We start from the raw sequence: 23,968 nt of genomic DNA, 5'->3' as shown, positions 1-23,968 counted from the left end.
TGGTACAGGAGGATAACCTGTGGAATTCTCTTGCAATAAGAGTCAAATGTTTCAAGGGGTAGCAGAGAGAGAGAGACAGACAAGGAAAGAGGAATGTTTCTTAAACTGACATAATTTTGTGCGCTTGATGCCTCCTCATAGTTATGTTCATTGATTTATACCTTGAAGCAACTCCAGACATATTACTTTTGGTTCACAGTGTGGGGAAGTTGAGTATTAAAATGAAGGCTGCATTGTAAGCTACTCCTGAGTATTGAGAAAAGAAAAAAAGTGCTGCTTTAGCAATAGAAATAATGTCTGGGCAGTTTGGGGATTACAGTGCAGTAAAATGAGGAAATAGTCTGGCCTGCTGGATTACTTTAATTCTGCCTGTTAGCACTTACTCATAGTGCAGGGCTTGCAGAGACAGTGAGTGGTTACGAATCAGCTATTCAGATCTTTTATGATGTTTGTTTCTGTAACATGCAGTAAAACTTATTTGTATATAAATGTATATTTGTACATTCCTGTTGATTATTTGGTCTCTCTTTGTGACGACACAATCTTAAAGTTGTCACGCTTTGTCTTTGATCAGATGTAGTTTAGGATTGCTGCACTCCAACAAAACTTATTAACCACTGAATTTCTCCAGAACCTTGTTGCTGTAAATTTTAGTGTAGCTGTTCCCTCAATGTCCTGTTTCAAGCAAGTTTAGCTGTGATCTGAAACACACAATTTGTGTACCAGTGTGAATGGAACCAGTGATTATGGACAGCACACTCCCATGTATAACAACTGTTAAGGTTAGCTCAACAGAATATAGTGTCTCCAGTAGTTTTTAAGGATGCATTCAAAATGAGCAATACAAATGGCTAACAGTTTTTGAATCTTCACACTCTTTTCTCTTCGAGAAACGTCTGAAGTAGTGGAGGGATTTACAGGCTGATAGTCCAACAAGCCGTGATGTGAATGTTCCCTCTGGCCATAACCATCTTTATACCAGCTGATGGGATAAGTCTTGTAGTGTGTGAGGGCTTATGGGCTCCTGCAACTGCTATGATTAGGCGAGGGGGCACCCACTGGATGAGAGCATTCTGCTGATTAATGTTAATATTTTCTTGCTCTGCTTTGGCTAAAGTGTGTTTGCATTTAGAACTAACTAGGTTTCCAGGTGGTCTGAGGAATCTCTAGACATCTGTTGGTGGTAGTTAGGTCTTGAGTGTTTGGAAGCAAGCCAGCTCTTTGTTTATCTGTCCTGTATATGGATTCCAATAGAACGGCAGTTAGTGTCTTTGGCTCAAATGCAGTTATTTTTAGCCACATTTTCTAGCTGTTCAGTTACACACAGCCACTGATTCTGATGCAATATTGGATTCATGCTTTGTAAATACTGATCTTTCAAAATATTTGTAAAGTGTATGAGTGATGCCAAGTGGTAATGAAAGCCTGATAGTGTTATTGCCCCCTTTGTCAGCTTTGGGTCAGATCATCTTCTCCCTGACTTCTTAGTAACATACTTCGTCTCATGCAGTAAATTTGAGGTGGTATTTATTGAAGGAAGCAATATTTTTCCCCTGTAACCTTTACTTCAGCCTTTGAGGTTTCATGTCTTCTAGAAGTTGTAACTAGTTGGTGTCCCATCTAAAATCCTTACCCAATAGGTAATGTTAGAAATCAAACAAGAAAAGTGTCATGGATATGTACAGTGCATTCTATGATATTGAGTTAGATGCAGGCCAGATTTTGTTGGTAGCAGAGATGGCTACATCTGGGCTTAGTGTTCGGTGAGCTTGAGAGGAGGGGGCAAGAAGAGAGTAAAGCATTCAGGATTCTTTTTCCTGATTGCAATGGAAGAAGACTGTGGAGACGGTACAGAACAGATTCACTCTTACTGGGGGTAAGATGGGGCTTTGGTTATGAGAGGCTTGAATAAGTGGGCTGTTGTCAGTTCACAGGAGATCTTATAATTGTGAAAGATTTTAATAAGTAAATTGACAAAAACATTCCACTGCTAAATTTCTGCCTTCTAATTACTAACATTCATTAACACCTGAAAGAGTGGTGGAAACAGAATCTGCACTAATTTATAGAAGGGAAGGGAATAAATAGTTGAAACAGAATTTGAAAGGATAAGCAGAGAAATGGGGGGAGGCGGTGGCGTAGTGGTCTTGTCACTGGACTAGTAACCCAGAGACCCAGGGTATTGCTCTGGGGACATAGGTTCAAATCCCACCACAGCAGAAGGTGGAATTTGAATTCAATTAATAAATCTGGAATTTAAAAAGCTAGTCTAATGATGGCCATGAAACCATTGTCGACTGTTGTAAAAACCCATCTGGTTCACTAATTTCCTTTAGGGAAGGAAATCTGCTGTCCTTACCTGATCTGGCCTACATGTGACTCTAGACCTACAGCAATGTGGTTGACTCTTACATGCCCTCTGAAATGGCCTAGCAAGCCACTCAGTTGTACCACCACCTTCTCAAGGGCAATCAGGGATGGGCAATAAATGCTGGCCTGGCCAGCGGCGCCCAATCCCATGAACGAATTTTTTAAAAAAAGTGAATAGCTGTTGAGCTGGCACAGGTACAATGAACTGAATGGTCTATTGTACTGTAAAATTCTGATTGTATGATTCCTTGCTGGAAAGTGGATATAGTTAGTTAAGATTGGGCTGGCCTGCGATGTTCCCTCCCACATTTGAATAGCTTGCTGACACTAATGTCAAAGTTCATACGTGAAGATTAGCTATTTGGATGGAATGCTGAATGGCTAATGGGGCCTTACTCCTACTTCAGCATAGATGCCTACCATCATTGGAGGAAAATAGAGACTTAATTTACTCTATTTGAACGTCGAAACTATTTTGGTGAGGGTAGGGAATGTGGATCAGTTCCCTGATTATCACAATACCAGTAAACTAGTTATACTACCACGGAACAATTTTTTTTAAAAGCCAAAGCATATGGTACCAATGGACAAGGCACTGCAGAAGGGAAGAGCAAAGAGTAGAAATATAGGAGATTCCATAATTTGGGTTGGGGGTGGGGTGGTGCAAGGTGGCAGACAGGCATTTCTGTAGCTGTCATTGTTTGTCCTGCAATGTTATATTACCTTCCTGGTGTCAGAGTAAAGGACATCAGAAAGGGTGCAAAATATTCTGTAAGGGGAAAGGAGTGAGTCAAAAGCTGTGGTAAATGTCGGTACCAATGACCGAGAAGGCAGGCATTGAAGTCCTCTGGTCATATTTTCAGGAGCTGGGGCAGGAGAAGGGAGTTAAAAGTAGGACCTCGAAGGTAGTAATCTCTGGATCGCTCCTAGTGCCACGTGCTAGTGAGAGTAGAAATAGGAAGATAGGGAGGATCAGTGCATGGCTTGAGGCATGGTGCACTGAGGAGTGCTTCAGATATTTGGGACATCGGGACCAGCTCTGGGGCAGGAGGCACCTATTCAGAAGTGACAGGTTGCACCTCAAGATTGGTTCCAATGTCCTTGCACGGCAGTTCACTTGTGTGGTTGGGAGAGTTTAAACTAAAAATTTGCAGGGTTGTGGCCGCCAACATATAGAAGTTGAAAAGAGGAATAAGATGCACAAAGGAGTGAGAAGGAAGTAGTACCATATTGGAAAGGAACAGACGAAGAAGGATTATGAGGAATTCAAAGTCAGGTATGTATGTAAATGCATCAACTGTGATGAATAAAGTTGGTGAGCTATAAGTGCAATTGGCTGTGTGGGAATATGATGTAATGGGCAATAACAGAAATGTGGCTGAAAAATGGTGAGGACTGGGTGCTTAATATTCAAGGATACAAAGTGTTCAGAAAAGGTCGGGAAGGAAAAAAGGGAGGTTAGGTGGCAGTACTCATTAGGGAAGACATTGTATTAGAAAGAACAAAGAACAGTACAGCACAGGAACAGGCCATTCGGCCCTCCAAGCCTGCGCCGATCTTGATGCCTGCCTAAACTAAAACCTTCTGCACTTCCGGGGACCATATCCCTCTATTCCCATCCTATTCATGTATTTGTCAAGATGCCTCTTAAATGTCGCTATCGTACCTGCTTCCACCACCTCCCCCGGCAGCAAGTTCCAGGCACTCACCACCCTCTGTGTAAAGAGCTTGCCTCGCACATACCCTCTCACCTTAAACCTATGTCCCCTAGTAACTGACTCTTACACCCTGGGAAAAAGCTTCTGACTATCCACTCTGTCCATGCCACTCATAACTTTGTAAACCTCTATCATGTCGCCCCTCCACCTCCATCGTTCCAGTGAAAACAATCCGAGTTTATCCAACCCCTCCTCATAGCTAATGCTCTCCAGACCAGGCAGCATCCTGGTAAACCTCTTCTGTACCCTCTCCAAAGCCTCCACGTCCTTCTGGTAGTGTGGAGACCAGAATTGCACGCAATATTCCAAGTGTGGCCTAACTAAAGTTCTGTACAGCTGCAGCATGACTTGCCAATTTTTATACTCTATGCCCCGACCGATGAAGACAAACAAGCTGTATGCCTTCTTGACTACCTTATCCACCTGCGTTGCCACTTTCAGTGACATGTGGACCTGTACACCCAGATCTCTCTGCCTGTCAATACTCCTAAGGGCCATTTACTGTATACTTCCCACCTGCATTAGACCTTCCAAAATGCATTACCTCACATTTGTCCGGATTAAACTCCATCTGCCATTTCTCCACCCAAGTCTCCAACCGATCTATATCCTGCTGTATCCTCTGACAATCCTCATCATTATCCGCAACTCCACCAACCTTTGTGTCGTCCGCAAACTTACTAATCAGACCAGCTACATTTTCCTCCAAATCCTTTATATATACTGCAAAGAACAAAGGTCCCAGCACTGATCCCTGCAGAACACCACTAGTCACATCCCTCCATTCAGAAAAGCACCCTTCCACTGCTACCCTCTGTCTTCTATGACTGAGCCAGTTCTGTATCCATCTTGCCAGCTCACCTCTGATCCCGTGTGACTTCACCTTTTGTACCAGTCTGCCATGAGGGACCTTGTCAAAGGCTTTACTGAAGTCATATAGTTAACATCCTCTGCCCTTCCAAGAGAATGTCTTTGAGAGGACATGGACAGAATCCATTTGGTTAGAGTTGAGAAATGGAAATGGAAAGGGTATGATCTCAGTACTAGGAGCATTCTATAGCTGGGCCTTCAAATAGTGAGAGAGGAGCAAATATGCAGGGAAATCAGAGATCTGCAAGAATGATAGTGGTTGGGGGACCACCCACAGATATTGGGGGGCTTTAATTGCTCACATATTGAGTGGGATGATAGAGTGAAGGGTAAGGAGGGGGAGGAATTTCTGATGTGTTCAGGAGAACTTCCTTGAAAAATGGAACCAAAGATTGACAGGAAAAACTGCAATGGAACAATGGGTGATCTTTAAAGAGGAGACTTCTTGGGTACATAGAAACATAGAAAATAGGAGCAGGAGTAGGCCATTCGGCCCTTTGAGCCTGCTCCGTCATTCATTATGATCATGGCTGATCATCCAATTCAGTAACCTGTTCCCGCTTTCACCCCATACTCTTTGATCCCTTTAGACCCAAGAGCTGTATCTAACTCCTCCTCGAAAACATTCAGTGTTCTGGCCTCAACTGCTTTTTGTGGTCGCAAATTCCACAGGCTCGCCACTCTCTGGGTGAAGAAATTTCTCCTCATCTCAGTCCTGAAAAGTTTACCCTGTATCCTTAAGACTATGACCCCTGGTTCTGGAATCCCCAACCATCGGGAACATCCTTCCTGCATCTACCCTGTCAAGTCCTGTTAGAATTTTATAGGTTTCTATGAGATCCCTCCTCACTCTTCTGAACTCCAGCGAATATAATCCTAACCGACTCAATCTCTCCTCATACGTCAGTCCCACCATCCCAGGAATCAGTCTGGTAAACCTTCGCTGCACTCCCTCTATGGCAAGAACATCCTTCCTTAGATGAGACCAAAACTGCACGCAATATTCCAAGTGTGGCCTCACCAAGGCCCTGTATAATTGCAGCAAGACATCCCTGCTCCTGTACTCTAATCCTCTTGCTTTGAAGGCCAACATACCATTTGCCTTTTTTTACCGCTAGTTGAACCTGCTTGCTTACTTTCAGCGACTGGTGTACGAGAACACCCAGGTCTCGCTGCATATTCCCCTTTCTCAGTTTATAGCAGTTCAGATAATCTGCCTTCCTGTTTTTGCTACCAAAGTGGATAACCTCACGTTTTTCCACATACTGCATCTGCCATGCATTAGCCCACTCACTCAACTTGTCCAAATCACCCTGAAGCCTCTGCATCCTCCTCACAACTCACCCTCCCACCCAGTTTTGTGTTATCTGCAAATTTGGCGATACTACATTTAGTTCCCTCATCTAAATCATTACAGCTAGGTACATTCCAACAATGGAAAAAGGTAAGGGAACCAAAGCCAGGACTCCTTGGATGCTGAGGGAGAGAGAGAATATGATGAAACAAAAAAAGGGTGTATGATGCATGTCAGGTTAATTCTTCAAATACAATAAGTTGAGAGGAGAAATGAAGAGGAAAATAAGACTGGCAGAGAGTGCATATGAGAGTGGAATGGCAGTTAACTTGAAAGGAACCCATAAATCTTCTACCGGCATGTAAATAGTAAGCAGGCAGTAAAAGGTGGAGTGGTGCCTATTGGGGCCAAAGAGGGCTGATGTATGCTTCGAGGCGTAGGGCAAGGCTAGAATACTTAATGAGTACTTTGTATTGTTCACTAAAGAGGAGGATGCTGACGGAATATCAGTAGAAGTGGTGATGGTAGAAGTAATGGATAGGATGTACTGGAAAGACTAGCTATGCTTAGAGTGAACAAGTCACCTGGTCCAGATGGCTTGCATCCCAGGTTGCTAAAAGGAAGTGGGAGTGGAGGTAGTGGAAGGGCTTCCCATAATCTTCCAATCTTCCCTGGATACGGGGGGAGCTGCCAGAGGATTGGAGAGTGGCAAAAATGACGCCCTTATTCAAGAACGGTGTAAGGACAGACCTAGTAACAAACAACCGGTCAGCTTAACATCAGTGGTGTACGATTTTACAAACAATCAGGGAAAAAGTCAACAGGCACTTGGAGAGGTGGGGAGAGGTTTGAGTAAATTAAGGATAGTCAGCTTGGATTTGTAAAAGGCAGATCATGCTTGACTAATCTGATTGAATTTTTGATAAAGTAACAGTTGATATAGGGAAAGCAATGGATGTTGTCTATGTGGATTTTAAGAGAGCGTTTGACAAAGTACCACATAAAAGACTGGTGAACAAAATTGAGGCTCATGGAATAGGAGGGTCAATGGATAAAAAAAAAGTTTGACAGAAAACAGCAAGTGGTGGTAAATGATTGCTTTTCACACTGGAAGATGGTAGATAGTGGTGTTCCCCAAGGCTCGGTGGTAGGCCCACTGCTTTTTTGATGTATATAAATGACTTGGGTATGCGATACAGGGTAAAATTTCAAAATTTGCTGATGCCAAACTTGGAGGTGTGGCAGACAGTGAGGATGATGCCAGTTGACTGCAACAGGGCATAGATGGGCTAGCAGAATGAACAGGCAAGTCACAGATAGAATTTTATATAGAGAAGTGTGAGGTGAAGTATTTTGGCAAAAGGGATATTGAGAGGCAATATATACTTAATGGCATAGTTCTAAAGAGTGTGCAGGGGCAGAGGGACCCAGCAGTCCTTGTGCGTGATCTTTAAAGATGGCAGGATATTTTTTGAGAATAGTTAGTAAAGTCTGTGGGATCTTGGGCTTCATAAATAGAGGTATTGAGTACAAAACTGAGGAACTTATGCTGAATGTTGATAAAGCTCTGGTTAGGCCCTGAATGGAGTATTGTGTGCAGTTCTGGTCACTTTGTAGGAAGGATGCGAGGGCCCTTGAGAGGATGCAGAGGAGATTTACCAGAATGGTTTCAGGGATGAGGGATTTTAGCTACAAGGTTAGGTTGGAGAAGCTGGGGTCGCTCTCCTGCGAGCAAAGGAGATGGAGGGGAGGTTTGATAGAGGTGTACAAGATTATGACAGGCTTAGATAAGGTAGACAAAGAAAAGCTGTTCCCATTAGCTGATGGTACAAGGATTAGGGGACACATTAAAGGGTTTGTGCAAGAGGTACAAGGAGGAAATGTGAGGAAAAACCTTTTTATACAGTGAGTGGTAATTGATTTCAAAAGGACACTTGGAAATATACTTGCAGGGCTACAGGGATATCGCGGGGGAATGCGACTGACTGGATTGCTCTATAGGGAGCTGGCATGGACTCGATGGGCCAAAAGGCTGCCTCTTGTGTTGTAATGAGACTTTAACTTGTGTTTTGTCACTGGTGCACATCACTGAAATGAAATAATGCAGATTAATCCTTTTGTGTACTGAATTTTTTAAATTTGCTTTTGTTAACTGTTGCTACCTGGTCTTTGCAGTACCTGCTTGCTTTCCTTATCTGATGTCTGCTTAGAATCTCTCTTATCCTAAAGGAGGCAATTTACTCGCACTTAAACACTCCCAATAGTTGAATAGATCATTGTTGGATCAGACTTGGTAACAGTAACAGCTCCTCGTTAGTCACTTTTCTGCTGTCCTTAGTTATAATCTTGTCAACTGGAATGGCTGTCTTTGCTGTCAGTTGGCATCTGATGTGCCTAAGATGTACCTTTTTTTTGGTTTGTACACTTGAATGTTAAGCAGTTTTATATTGCTGGAGGCTTGTATATGAGGAGCTGCTGCTACCAGGATCAGTCTTTGTGCGATGTAAAAAAACGGCAGGAACTGTGCATTTGTTTGGATGGGCTAATTGTTGATAGGATATCGATCAGCTAGACCAATAAACCTCTGGTTCTGGCACCTTGCGTTTGATTCTACACATCCCTAGTGTGTTTTGCACTGGCTGTTAAAAATATCATTGCAGCAAATTCACTCAGGCTGGTTCTAATTGGCCTTTGACACAGATGGGTAGCTCAAGACTTGCCTCTAGTTTGGATCACCCTGTAGCTCTACATATAGCTACTTTTACTCTTAATTCTGATCTTGTGTTCTTTTTATTCTGAAATACCTTTTCTTATACTGTGAGTAAATTTGACCACAGTGGAACATTTAACAAGTTTTACTTATTTGACCATTAGAAACCAGTGAATGGATCTAACTTATCAAATGATGGAATGCGATTACCAGACCATTGGTAAAAAATCCATGCCATGGAATTTGACTAATTCAGTCGCTAGAAATTATTGGTCCTATTTACAACTTCTGAAGTGCTTTTCAGCTATCTTCCTTGGCTGAATGCTCGCCCATTCCATGCTTCCTGCAAGCATGCTCCTGTGCAGTTCTAAAAGTTGTGGAGCCAGCTGGTTGTGTGGGGAGTTGAGGGTGTGACCTTTTTTGTTCAGAAGATTCTGGGAGTGATTATATTTGCTCAATGACATGGCTATTTACAGTTTTGCGTAATATGTTCATCAAGTCTCAAACTGCACTTAATGGCTTTTTTTTAAATGCTGTTTGCAGCAGCGTAGAGATCTGGTGCTGTTTAAAATGGAAGTTCTAGCCAAGGGTTGTCCAACGTACGGCCCGTGGATGTAATCTGTTCCCGGGGTCATTCCTCATCCTCACCGTGACTGGAGATGAGAAATTTCCATTGTCGGGTTGTCTTTTAAACGACTGCGCTGTCAGTTTCATGCCCGACAGCTGCTGACGTTGGGAACAGCGGTTTCCTAACGCTCGGGGTTTTCTGGTGGGTTCTGACACTTTTTTTAAAAAGCCTGCAGGAAAACCCTGGGTCTGTTGGGAAACAGCTGTTCCCGATGTCAGCAGCTGTCAGCTGTGAAACTGACAGATCTTTTTTTTGAAAGAACTGACCAACTATCTTAGCATTCCACTCTGCAACTGTGAGGGCGGTGTGGGGAGAGATCAAAGTCTCCTAATAGATGGACACCTATCCAGAATACTCTGCATCGCTACAAAGTGTGTGGGTAGATATTGACTGCTTATGCAAGCAAAAACAACGCCTGATATGTCACTAAATCAGTTTTCAATATAGTGATGAGAAAGCAAGTCAATAAATTAGTCTTATTTAAATACTCTTCACAAAAATGCAATTTGTTGTTTTTAATAGAAAAAATTTTAATGCCTTTATCTTTCGAAATTTGTTCACCGGCCCCGGGCCGAGCAAAAATCACAATGCGGCCCTCCGCCCAAAAAGGTTGGACAGCCCTGGTCTATCCTATACAGCTGCATTTGCTGAGGAAGAGCCTGGTAGGTGGGAATATTACTATCTAAATAGTCTGGAGTGGAGATTTGGCGAGGAATGGATGGAAGGTGTAACCTCATTCCCTGAGATAGGAGCTTTGAGTGCCGTTGAAAGATTGTAATAGTGGAGCTGTTGTATGCTGAAGTAAAGTAACTACAGGCATTTGACCAATATGGGTACGGTGTACTCAGCAGCTTTTTATGGGATGCCAATTGTGCAAATGCCTGTCCAGTCTGGAACGAATAAATTGCAGGCAAAGATTGGACATGCTGCTTAAACTGCACAAATAATTCTTTACTTTGGGAAGCAATCAAGTTCAAACTGGCTGAAAACCAGGTACAGGCTGCTGATTTTCTCTGTATTTTGTTTAGTGGGATATGGCAAATTTTCCATTGTCTACCTTGCTTCCACCTCTTGTATATTTTTAAAGTTCAAACCAATTGAACTTGCAAGTTTCCTGCTTCTCGTGCAAGTTAATGAAAAAGTTTCTACTTAGTATTGGATAGGAGTTCAGTTAAATGCAACAAATAAGTACGGGTTGGCTTACATTTTTAGCATTTAAAAAAGAGTTGCAGCTGTACTGTAAAATGGTATATCAAAAAAAATGAACAATTTGAGTTGAGACACAACTAATGGATTGGTTTTGAACCTTGAATTCAGGAGTTCATTTTTCTCTAAACTTGCTTTGTTATCATGACTGTAGGACATCAGGAGCTGGGGCGTGAATGCCATTCACAATTTGGTTCTATTAATTCTTTCAACTCAAAATAATGAAACCTGAAACTTGCAAAATTTATGGATTATCCCTTAATGCATTAGTCACCACTAGTTACTTTGATTTCTATTTTTTTCCTGTGGCACAGAAATGGTGGAATCAATGAAGAAGGTAGCTGGCATGGACGTGGAGTTGACGGTTGAGGAAAGGAATTTACTGTCTGTGGCCTATAAAAATGTGATTGGAGCACGGAGAGCGTCCTGGAGGATAATCAGCAGTATTGAGCAGAAGGAGGAAAACAAAGGCGGAGAGGATAAACTAAAAATGATCCGTGAATACAGAAAAACGGTAAGGCCAAAAGGTTTGCTATCCCCAACAAATGCTAAAGATATATAAAACATTTTACAAGTAATAATTCAAATGTGTTACTTGGCAGTAGGCTGATTACTGAGCCTCCAAAGAGATTGGCAGTGACTTTTGTTTCATATTTCAGTGTATCTTTTATTTTAAAAGAACCTGTTCCATGTTGCTGTCACCATCCCATAAAAGCATGCATTCGAGAAAGTGCAGAGGTGAGAAACGGTAACCTACCAGGAAAGGTTTTAGAGGGAGCATGCCATCCCAATCTGGTCTGAGCTACACTGGGTTCCTGTCCCACACAACATGGTTGAATCTTGCTGCTCTCTGAGGTGGCCTCAGAAGCCATTAGTTGCCAAGGCAACTGGAAGTGGTGATAAAGGCAGTCTTGCTGGCATTCACAAAGCTGACAATTTTTTTTAAAGTAAGGGGCAATAGACTAACTTTTTCTTATCCTTGAATTATCTTCTAGTTATGGAAGCAGTTAGTGTGTTAAGCAAATAATAGAACCTAAAGTCTGCTCTGCAAAAGTGCTATAGTTTGGGTAGATTACTGGAGCATGTGCCATATTACTGAATCCTTGAGTGAACAGCAAAGCAGTAATATCTTGGAAGAGTTCTGCCAAAGCCATAAATGGAGAATGGAATCTCAATTTATTTATCAAGTATACCTTGAATCTAGAGATTGGGTTGCTGCTCTTAAAATGGTTGTGCCAACTTAGAATGCATACAGGTAGTTCATTTGTTTTTAGGGAGATTTGAGTTTTCCCAATGCAATTGACTGTGGGAGTCGGCTTGCATGACTGGTTAAATCTGACTGGTTTAGTTGCAGGTTCTGTCATCTTAGACGGGCTACTTTTTAAAGCAATCAGTTTTATACAAGCATTGCATGGAAAAGCTGAGACTTCTAATACCAAAGAATTCCATTAAGTGATACAAAAGTAAAATATCACAGATGCTGGAAATTGAAATACAGACAGAAAATGCTGCAAACACAGTAGTTCTAACAGCAACTGTGGAGTGATAGTGATAGTTAACATTTCAAATTGATAATCTTTCAACAGTTGTGATGAAAGGTCATCAATCTGAAATGTTAACTCTGTTTCTCTCTCTCTCTGCATAGATGATGCCTGACCCACTGAGTATTTCCAGCATTTTCTGGATTTTATTCCATTAATATGCAGTTTGGAAATCTTTGTTCTTGTGTTCTTGGAATCCTGGATGAAACAGTGCTGTTTCAACATCACAAAAGAGTTCACTTATAACCAGAGAATTTACTAATTTCCAACAAAAATTGCTGATTTTATAATTTATTTCATCCATTTCCAGCCCCACTCAGTTGGAACACTGAGCACTTCATTCCAGTTACCATGTACCTCTGAACTTCAGTTAAACAGTAGCTCCCATTTTAAAAAAACAAATCCGTGTCTTTTCTCCCTTCCTTAGTTCGTGTGCACCTCTTTCTAGCCCTGGGGATTCTGACTGTGTCTTCATGTCGCTGTTACTTGGCTTGCATTCTCAGAGCTCTATTTTCATCCTACAATGAAACTGGTTGCTTCTACTGTGCACCATCCTTGCTACCTGGCCAAGATCTGAATCTTGGTATGTAAGAAATTTGAATCAGTCACTGCTAGAAACTAGTTGCTGATTGGGATAATCTGGGAATGAGACTGATTCCTACAATTGTAATGCAGACTGCTGAGGGGTTAATTCACAGTAACTTAAATTTTACTAGTGACTTTAATATATTGCAAGGCATTTCAAAGGAATGTTAACGAACAAAATTTTGCCGAGCCACATGAGATATTGGGGCCGATGACCAAAAGCTTGGTCAGAGGTAGGTTTTAAGGAGCGTCTTAAAGGAGGAAAGAGGCAGAGAGATTAGAGAGGGAGTTTGCGTTTTGGGCCTTAGCAGCTGAAGGCATGGTTACCAATGTTGGAGCAATTAAAATTGGGGATACTCAAGAGGCCAGAGTTCGAGGATCACAGATAACTTGGAGGAGGTTACAGCAATAGGGAGGGACGAGGCCATGGAGAAGTTTATAAACCAGGATGAGAAACTTAAAATTGAAGCATTTGCTTAACCTGGAGCCAGTTTAGGTCAGTGAGCACAGAGGTGATGGATGAACAAGACTTGATTGAGTCAATATACGGGCAGCAGAGATTTGGATGACCAAATTAGCGGAGGGTAGAATGTGGGAAGACCAGCCAGGAGTGTGTTGAAACAGTTAAGCCTATAGATTTCTTTGGTAGAGGAGTAATGACAGCACATTTGAAGGGGCGAAGCACAGTATCAGAACAGTTGGCGATATCAGCTAACATGGGAACCAAGAAAGTAAGTTGGGTGATCATCAATTTGGTAGGAATGGGATCGAGGGAGCAAGTCTCATAGACGTGATGAGCTCTGAGAGAGCAAGGCAGGTGATGGGATAGAACCAGAGAAAGCAATGAGTTGAGGGCTAGGGCAACAGGGAACATTAGGGGAAGTCCAATTCACCTGAGCTCGGGGAAGGGAGAGAAGTGGAAGAGGCAGCTGAACAGATGGTCTCAATCTTTAACAAAGAAGTCTGTGAGCTCCTCATGCTTGTTGAAGGTGAGAGTGGTTTAAGAAAACAGTTTATCTTTGTATTCCTGGATGATTTTTGAATAGTGAGCAGTTTTAGCAATGGCGAACAGGACCTGATAATGCTTTGTATAGTCCAGCTAGATCTGCTGATGGATGGTTAAAACCAGTTATCCACCGGTGACAATGTAATCTGCATCCCTTGGACTTGAGGGAGCAGAGGTTAGGGGTATATGAGGAGAATGACTAGGATAAGAGAATATAATGGTTTTAATGGGGACAGGGGCATCAAAAGTGGTGGAGAGGGTGTGATTTTAGTAAATTGGTAGTTGCAAAAATGTCATGATAAATTGTGAACCAAAGGCTTGATAGTTAAAAATTTGAAAGTACAGCAGTAAGTGATTTGCAGCGTTTTTCTCCAAGGGCAGTCACAAAGAAGTGGGGTTGGGTGTGGGAAGGGGACTATGGGAAGAAAAATTAGCATGCAGGTACAGCAAATAATTTGGATGGCAAATGGAATGTTGGCAATTATTGCAAGGGGGGGGTGGAGTATGTAAGAAAGGAAGTATTGCCACAACTGTACAGGACATTGGTGAGACCGCACCTAGACTACTGCGTACAGTTCTGGTCTCCTTATGTATGGAAAGATATACTTGCATTGGAGACAGTTCAGAGAAGGTTCACTAGGTTGATTCGTGGGATGAAGGGGTTGTCTTATGAGGGAAGGTTGAGCTTGTATTGATTGGAGTTTAGAAGAATGAGAGGTGATATTGAAACATAAGATTCTGAGGGAGTTTGACAGGATAGATGCTGAGAGGATGTTTCCCCTCGAAGAATCTAGAACTGGGGGGCACAGTCTCAAAATAAGGGTTCTCTCCTTTAAGAGGAAGATGAGGAAGAGTTTCTTCTCCCAGAGGGTCACTAATCTTTGGAATTCTCTTCCCCGGAGAGCAGCGGAAGCTGGGTCGTTAAATATATTCAAGGCTGAGTTAGACAAATTTTTGATCTACAAAGTAGTCGAGGGTTGAGGGGGCAGGCAGAAAAGTGGAATTAAGGCCATGATCTTATTGAATGGCAGAGCAGTCTTGAGGGGCCAAATGGCCTACTCCTGCTCCTATTTATGTTCCTGTAAGAAAATGATCAGAAATTGCCTGATCAGTGAATGCTGCAATGGGGGTAGTGAGGTCACATGAGAAGGCGAGATTAAGGGGTTGGCTGTGAATATGGGTAGGAGAGATGTAGAGAGGAAACAAAGGCAGTGAATTCTGGAGAGAGCAAGGTGGTTGAAATCACAGGATGAGAAGTTGCTCGGCGCAGATGTTGAGGGGGAAAAACGCCAATATCTGTGAAGCTTGATGCGATTTTTGAGTGAGCAGTACAGAATATAGATTTTGCGTGATGCGTGAGGGTTGGAACAAAGTGAGATGCTGAAGGGAGAGGTTGCTGGAGGAATAGGGAGACAGACCAATGTGTGATTCAGAGATAAGAACTACATCACCACTGCAATGGTTTGAGTGGGGCAAGTGGTGGAAGATAAAGCCAGATGGGGAAGCTTCATTAAGGGGATAGGTGACAGCACCCCTCAGTCATATCTCTGTCAAGACCATGATGTCAATAATGGGACCTTGTTCACAAGCGAATGTGCATTCTGGAGGGAGTTGTTGAGAGGAGTGATAGCCAATCCACTGAGAATTCAAGGATCAGAACTGAGTGATGAGGGGCCACAGAAAGGAAGTTGGCAAGATTAGCCCCCTGCAGGCATACATGGTGGGAAGGGCAGGGAGGGAGTAGCATGGGACATTTGGGTTTGCTGCTGGTTAGGATGCAGCGATGCGTGTCTTGATGGGCCTTTTGGAGGGGGCCAAGAGAAGTAGAGGGAGGCTGTAGGATTATTCAAGCGGGAGTCAAGTCTGGGATGGCAGCAGATGAGTAGGAATGTCAATGAGTGCTGAAGAATTAGTGCTTGTGATGTTAGAGTACCTGCAGAAGTGAAATGAGGCATGATGGCGGGAAGGACAAAGAAAAAATGATAAAAGGGAGAGAAACGAAAATTCAAGTGATGTGTTCGGGTCTGAAGCACCAGCAACAACAAGCATGGGGAAACTAAGCTACAGAGGGCTTGTTGCACGCTAGGTCAAGATAGCAATTCTTTGAACTGCATGGGGAGTAGAGAGGAAGAACAAGTAGGGAAAAGCTAGATTTAAAGTCAACGGTCTGAAAAAGTTGATGCAAGTTGGGTAGAGTCAGCAAAGAACTGATGTCCAGGTGATAATTAGGTGGGTGAGACCAGAGGCAATTGGATGGGAAGAGTATTGATGCATGTATTTCCTGTGCCCGTATTGAAACAGCTGTTGCTGGTGCCTAGACTTCCACATGAAGACGAGACCGCCGCTGGTGCATGTGGATAGATCCTGAGAATTACTGCTGATAAATTTAAAAATTGCAAGAACGGAGTGCTATTTCTCAACTGTCAAAATTGAAAATCAAGAATCATTTAAGTGAAGCAAGTTTTTACATGGAACACAAATGCAGTTCTGTTGAGGGAGTTTTCCTTTCTCCATCAGAAAAAAGTTGCTGTGAAACTTCAAATACTTAATTTTTAACGTATAGATTGTTAGTTTCCAATTTCTTTAGTATTCGTGCGCTGCTGTTCTCAAAATCTGAAGTTCAGTTTTCAATAGAATTTATTCCCATATTCCTTCTGAAATCTAATCCACTTTCTGATCTAATTAGAATGGTATTTGAGGAGCTCGGCTGAGAATCAATTCATGACCTCAGTAAGATTCGATTTGGAACAAGGAGAAATAATTTGATTGCATGTTTCAGTTTTGGAAATTATTTTCATTTCAGGGTTTGTTTCCATTTGGAATGCAGCAGCTTAAGAATTTTATTCTAATTCCCTGTCCAGTAAATGTGAAAATACCTAAAGGATTTGGATCAATCTAAACCCTGTTTGAGGCCCCTGTGTCTCGTGGAAATCTGAGCTGCTGGTGAAGTTTAACTCTCTTCTTAGTAGAAATTGGCCGGAACAGAAGTTGTGGTCGAGCAGTTCCTTTCCCGCTCTGATAACTACCCGCAGCGATTTTATGGTAATTGGTGAGGCATCCACCTACATCAAGGAGGGATCTCGTTAATTCATTCTAATTTGCATCCTGTCGCTCAGATAGGACCCTGGGGTGATTTTAATTACCTCCTGGTTGGTGTGACTGCTGTACTTGCTCCAACTACAAACCTGCTGGACACCCAGCCCTAAAAATTATTTTTTAAAAGAAAAGTTATTGCTGGAGCAGGCCTCAGAGGGAAAGTCTGCAACCCTCCGGTTTCCCAACCAAAGAACCCTGCTGGCACATGTGCGCTCCAACATGCGTACCCTGTGACTTAACTGAGTGCTGGAGAGTAGCATCTGGGCAACAAAACATTTGACCCAGCTTCTAAAACTGATTGGACCTCCTGCAACAACTCCAGGCAAGAAATCTGGCTCATCTCCCCTGCATTCCCCTCGGGAGTTAATCTGTACTCGTGACTGTTGTACACTAAATGGTGCATCCCAGGGATTATATTGAACTGAATGTTTCTAAGCACCAAACCATATATTTTAATCTAAAGCAGTTCTCCAAGTGTTTTTTTTTTTGGTTGGAAATGTGGGTAATTAACCAGCTGTAATAAAATCTGTCTTGGTATACTTGTGAACATAGGTGGCTTGTGTTGGTAAAAATGCAAGCTAAGCACTGAATCTTAACTTTACTGAATGGCGGGCTCCTAGTTTTGTCTTTCCAGCTTGTACTCAAATCAAATAAATAGTTTTTCAAAAATTACACTACTCCCTTGGGAAGAGGGAACAAAATCCCCAAATTGCTTTGTGATTGAAAGCTGGCTTCATGGACTGTGGTTTTTTCCATCAGTCAAAACTCAAGACTTGGAACTTTGCCTGGTAGTGTCATTAAAATAGTTCAATATTTTGCACTTAGGTTTGTGACACCTGGTGCATCAGGCATTCTGTGCAATAGTTGGCCCAGGAAACACTTCATGCTGCTGGAACAAAATTCCTTTATGCCTAGGAGTACTTTTAAAATGAGATTTTACCAAGCTATTCAATATATATTTTGTCTCTGGTTTGCAATACACATTGAAACATAGAATGGTTGTAGCACGGGGAGGGCCCCTCATGGCCATACTGGCTCTCTGCAAGAGCAGCTCACTAGTTCCATTTCCCTGCCTTTTCCCTGTAGCCTTGGATTTTATTCTCTTTCAGAAACCACAATTGAATCTGCCACTGTCTCACTCTCAGGCAGTGCATTCCAGATCCTAACCACTTGCTGTGTGAAAAGGTTTTTTCTTTATAATCGCCATTGCTTCTTTTGCCAGTCACCTTAAATCGGTCCCCTGTGGTTCTCTATCCTTCTGCCAAAGGGAACAGTTACTCCCTATCTACTCTGTCCAGACCCTTCATGATTTTGAACACCTCTATCAAATCTGCTCTTAATATTTTCTTCTCCAAGAACAGCCCTGGCTTCTCCACTCTATCCATGTAACTAAATTCCTCATCCCTGGAACCATCCTGATGAATCTCTTCTGCATCCTCTCTAGTGTCTTCACATCTTTCTAAAGTATGGTGCCCAGAACTGGACACACTACTTCATTTGAGGCCGAGCCAGTGTTTTATACAGGTTTATCTTAACTTCCTTGCTGTTGTACTATATGCCCATGATAACGTATGCCTTATTAACTGCTTTCTCAACCTCCCCTGCCACCTTCAATGATTTGTGCACATATACTCCCAGGTCCCTCTGCCCCTTTAGAATTGTACCCTTTATTTTATATTCCTACCAAAATGAATCACTTCACATTTCTCTGTGTTTAAATTTCATATGTCATTCCCCCAGCCTGTATATGTCCTCTTGAAGTTTTAACACTCTTCGCCTCATAGTTTGCAATTTTTTGTCATCCACACATTTTGCAATTGTGCTCTGTACACCCAAAGTCTAGGTCAGCAATATATATTAGGAAATGCAGGCAACTTTACACTGAGCCTGGGCCGCCGTCCTCCAATACCTTCCTCTGGTCCAAAAAATAACCTTTCATTACTACTCTTGGTTTCCTGTCACTCAGCCAATTTTGTATCCATGCTGCTGCTGTCCCTTTTATTCTAGGGACTCTAACTTTGCTGACAAGCCTGTTATTTGGCACTTAATCAAATGTGTTTTGGAGGTCCATGTACGCCACATCAACCACTCTGTTAACACATCAAAGAACTCAAGCAAGTTAGTGAAACAATATTTTCCCTTAACTAATTTTGATCTCAACTCAGATATTTGCAGATATTGGATGAGATGAGAAGGGACAAATCTGAGGGTACTGCTCTGGAATGCTTGTTATATTCCCTGAAAATGGATTAGAGTAGGGCTGATGAAGACCTTGGAACTGTTGATCATCGTGGCTGCATGTGAGCACAAGTAAACTGAAAGCACTTTGTTGCTACTGTGTCCTGCTGACTTGGCTGTCTTGAGTTCCATGGCTCATGTTGGTACTTCTCCAGCTTTCTATACATATATTTACATGATGAAACTCGAGACATTTGAAGTTGAAGTCACTGTTCACACGCATACACTTGTAGCTACTCTTGTAACTGGATGAAGATTGGTGGTCTCCTTTGAATTCATTTGCATGACTAATTTATATTGCTGCTAAAAAGTAACCATTTGGATAGGTTTATAATTAGAACCTTGGTCTGGTGAGAGTTCTGTGATTTGTAATTTTAAATACTGTTGTCATTTCAGGTTGAAGACGAGCTGAAATCAATTTGTAATGACATTCTGGATGTACTGGATAAACACCTCATTCCTGCTGCCAACACCGGAGAGTCAAAGGTTTTTTACTATAAAATGTACGTAATGGGCATTTCAGGATATAGACACATTTCCATGCTGGGGTATGGTGACCTCTAACTTGTAATTGAGAACAGTTCAACTGACAGCGGTAGCCAGTCCTTATGTGACACTGTTCCACTGTGGCTGGAGGTGCCATTGTACAACAGAAAGGTTCATGGGCAAGGATCTTCACTTTTTCCTCTGCCAGCCAAAGAAAATGTGACTAAGAAAATAATAAATGCTCCCAGAATGGCCTAGTAGGTAAAGTCAATGCCTGGTGTGGTAGTGGGGCCTGCTGACCTTAAGGTCCCAGCTTGGATTACTGGTCTGTGCTGAGTTAGCTGACCTCAGTCAGAGCAGCATTTGGGATAGTGCAGTTAGGCCAAGTGCCCAGGTTGAGAGGGGGGAAAGAAATCACCCAAGAATTGTGCTTCTGAACATTATTTGGTGACTCCTAATAAAGTACCTATGTGAGAATCTTGGGGAAATAAAAGATCAGTTTAGTTGTACTTTTATTTCCTGCTATCCCCGATCAAAATATACCCCCGTTAACAGTCAAGAGGCGAGGAAGAAAGATAATGTAAGTTCTTTCTTTACAGTAAATGTTATTTTTTTCTCATTAATATCAGCAAATTTCTTGATACTGTGTTCACTATTTTTCAGAGGGTGGGGAGTAGAGGGTGAGAGAAGGGGAATGGGTGATAGCTGAATACTTGTTTTGTATCCTTTTAAAGTTCCACAAGTCTTCAGATGAGTGTGATTTGTGTTGCTGGCCTTTGCTTTGTTTTCACTGCAGCTTTAAATCTAGTTTTACTGAAATGAAGAAGCCATGTGTTCGAGTTACCACAGAAAAGTTACAGCACAAAAAGAGGCCATTCAACCTATCGTGTTTGCGCCAGCTGAAAAAGCTAGCCACCCAATCTAATCCCACCTTCCAGTACCTGGTCTGTAGCCGTGCAGATCCAGGTTCCTTTTAAATGAGTTGAGGGTTTCTGCCTCCACCACCAATCCAGGCAGTGAATTCTAGACACCCACCACCCTTTGGGTGAAGAAGTTTTTCCTCGTGTCCCCTCTAATCCTTCTACCAATCACCTTAAATCTGTGCCCCCAGTAATTGACCTCTCTGCTAGGGGAAGCAAGTCCTTCCTGTCTGCTCTGTCCAGGCCCCCCCCTGTAATTTTGTACATCTCAAGTCGCCCCTCAGCCTCCTCTTGTAAAGAAAACAACCCTAGCCTACCCCATCTTTCCTCATAGCTGCAATTTTCAAGCCCTGGCAACATTCTTGTAAATTTCCTCTGTACTCTCTCCAGAGCAATTATGTCCTTCCTGCAATGTGGTGACCAGAACTGTGTGCAGTACTCCAGCAGTGGCCTAACCAGCAGTTTATACAGTTCCAGCATTACATCCCTGTATTTGTATTCTATACCTTAGCGAATAAAGGAAAGCATTTCATATGCCTTCTTCACTCTATCTGTCCTGCCACCTTCAGGGACCTGTGGACATGCACTCCAAGGTCTCACTTCCTCTACCCCTCTCAATATCCTCCCGTTTATTGTGTATTCCCTTGCTTTGTTTACCCTCCCCAAATGCATTACCTCACATTTCTCTGGATTGAATTCCATTTGCCACTTTTCCGCCCACTCAACCAAACCATTGATATTCTGGAGTCTACAGCTATTCTCTTCACTATCAACTACACAGCCAATTTTTGTGTCATCTGCAAATTTTCCAATCATGCCTCCCACATTTAAGTCCAAATCATTAATCTATACCACAAACAGCAAGGGACCCAATACTGAGCCCTGTGGAACGCCACTGGAAACCACCTTCCATTCGCAAAAACATCTGTCGACCATTACCCTTTGTTTAGTGTCTGAGCCAATTTTGGATCCAACTCGCCACATTCCCCTGTATCCCATGGGTGCTTATTTTTCTGACCAGTCTGCCATGTGGGACCTTGTCAAATGCCTTACTGAAATCCATGTAGATAACATCCATTATAGTTGAAACCGTTATGGTGACCTGGCCAGGGATTACTGATTGTCCTTTGTTATGATTTTAGGAAAGGTGATTACCACAGGTATCTGGCAGAGTTTGCAACAGGGAACGACAGGAAGGAGGCAGCAGAGAACAGCCTGGTCGCCTACAAGGCGGCTAGTGATATTGCAATGACGGAACTTCCGCCGACGCACCCCATCCGCTTAGGCCTTGCTTTGAATTTCTCTGTATTCTATTATGAAATCCTCAACTCCCCTGAACGTGCCTGCAGGTATGTACAAGATACACAAACTGGAGCAATGGGTAAAGGGTTTTTTGGATGAATTTGAAACTTGTGGTTACAGCCTCCTGTCCTAAAATTGCTGATGCACATTATAGTTGCCCTCTGGTACGTCATCTGAATGGCCCCTCTTGAGAGGCTGGACAGTGAGATAGCCAGTGTTTCAGCTGTGGAGAGCAAAATGCCAGCTGGGCTCCATTGATCACATTCAGTCCTGAGTGGAGTTCTCTCCCCACTCTAGGCTGATACTCCAGTGGAATAATGAGGGATTGCTACAGTGTTTTAAAGAGGCTGAATGAAATGTTAAACTGAGGTCCTGTCCACTTATTCCTGCTGTTCGGGTGCACGTTAAAAGGTCCCGTGGCACATTTTCAAGGGACTTCTGGTGCCCAGGCTAGCATTCCTTCTCGCACATCGCTGCCAAAACAGCAACAGGTCATTCGTCTTTGCTGGTGCAAAAAGGCTGCTGCTTTTACCCAGTGAACCACTCTACTGAAAGTGGTGGACTTGAGGTCAGCTGTGTTGAGACTGAAGTGCTTAGTGCCAGTTGGGTTGCGAAATCTTATATTAAGTTGGCTGAAGCAATAAAATAAAAAGCCTTTTCACCCCACAGATTGGCAAAGGCAGCATTTGATGATGCAATTGCAGAACTGGACACCTTGAGTGAAGAAAGCTACAAGGACTCCACACTCATTATGCAGTTGTTACGTGACAACTTGACACTATGGACTTCAGACATGCAGGGAGATGGTACGTAACCAGAAAAGGCTGCTGATTTGCAGGGAACCTTATCTTTCTTTCATGCAGTAATGAATGCAGTAGATTCCCTATTTGTTTTGCTCCGTAAAATTCTTCACCCTCACCCTACTGAAACCAGAGTTGGAGAGGGCCTAAATGTTTGTTTGAAGTGATTAAATCCACACCCCAGCAGCTCTGGGGAATCTTCAGTGCAAATATTGCAAGGATCCCTTGTGCCCACTTGTCTACACTCATCAAACTACTGCAGCCAACCTAAGAAGGAAGCCTTTTTCCTATCTGGGATATTTCATGTCTGGATGTATTCAAAGGGAAATGGGGGAGGAAATAGAAAAGATGAGCTATTGGGGCTCTTCTTAGAAAGCTTTAACTCTTCTAGCCTGCTCCCTCACCAAATTATCCCAGTTTAGTTGCAAGGATCTTTGCTCGAGTCTTCACCAAAGGACCCTTGGCCATCTGAAATTGACAGGAAATGAGGGCAAATTACTGTGGACACTGGAAATCTGAAATACAAACAGAAAATGCTGGAAATACTCAGGTCTGGCAGCATCTGCGCAGAGAGAAACAGAGTTGATGTTTCAGGTTGATGACCTTTCATCAGAACAGAAATTGACAGATCTTGGCCCAACTCAACTTTTTAGTATTTACAAGGGTTGAAATTTCTCCTTGCCTTGGGCCTGAAACCCACTTAAGCTGCTTTTAAGGAACGGCTGCAGCTGCTTCTCCCCTTCCTATAGCCATGCTCCTTATCCTGACTGAGGTTGCCCCTCTTGATGATGCTTTGACTAGCTGTTTGGGAGCTGCACAAGACTTGTGCTCCAGGAAGTCTCCTCACTGTGGTGTGTGCCTGAGTCCAGGTCACACCACTCAGGTGCCATGCGCTGGTGCTTTGTATTAAGGATATTGTGGGCAGAGGAAAAGCTTGTTGGCTGACCAGTATGGAGTTAATGGTGTACTATGTTTCATCTACTGAATGGCACTTTGGGGAGCTCCCAGCCTCGGTTCATGATTATTGCCCAGCATCATCTGGTTGGCTCTGAGTATTTACCAAAATAGGTTGCTTTAAGGAAATTGGCTCTAGCTATATCTAGCAGCAACAAATCTCTAATTCCCTGTGCTGCTTACTTCCCAGACTCAAACATTTAAGCTAAAAAAAAATTTGGTTCAGATATATCGTAAATCATCT

At 42.7% G+C, this 23,968-nt stretch overlaps 1 protein-coding gene across 2 annotated transcripts in view; it reads left to right on the top strand.

Moving 5' to 3' along the window:
• The window catches only part of ywhae1 (tyrosine 3-monooxygenase/tryptophan 5-monooxygenase activation protein, epsilon polypeptide 1), a 57,406-nt gene that overhangs the window by 24,254 nt on the left and 9,184 nt on the right, over nucleotides 1-23,968 (top strand). For both annotated transcript variants that reach the window (XM_068010809.1, XM_068010810.1), the window contains exons 2-5: nucleotides 11,111-11,310; nucleotides 19,659-19,765; nucleotides 21,811-22,017; nucleotides 22,640-22,776. In XM_068010809.1, coding sequence (XP_067866910.1) covers nucleotides 11,111-11,310; nucleotides 19,659-19,765; nucleotides 21,811-22,017; nucleotides 22,640-22,776 — 651 coding nt within the window. The remainder of the gene's footprint in view (nucleotides 1-11,110; nucleotides 11,311-19,658; nucleotides 19,766-21,810; nucleotides 22,018-22,639; nucleotides 22,777-23,968) is intronic.

Source organism: Heterodontus francisci, chromosome 30 (genome assembly GCF_036365525.1).
Source record: "Heterodontus francisci isolate sHetFra1 chromosome 30, sHetFra1.hap1, whole genome shotgun sequence".
NCBI lineage: Eukaryota > Metazoa > Chordata > Chondrichthyes > Heterodontiformes > Heterodontidae > Heterodontus > Heterodontus francisci.
This window is presented reverse-complemented; position numbering and strand designations above follow the sequence as displayed.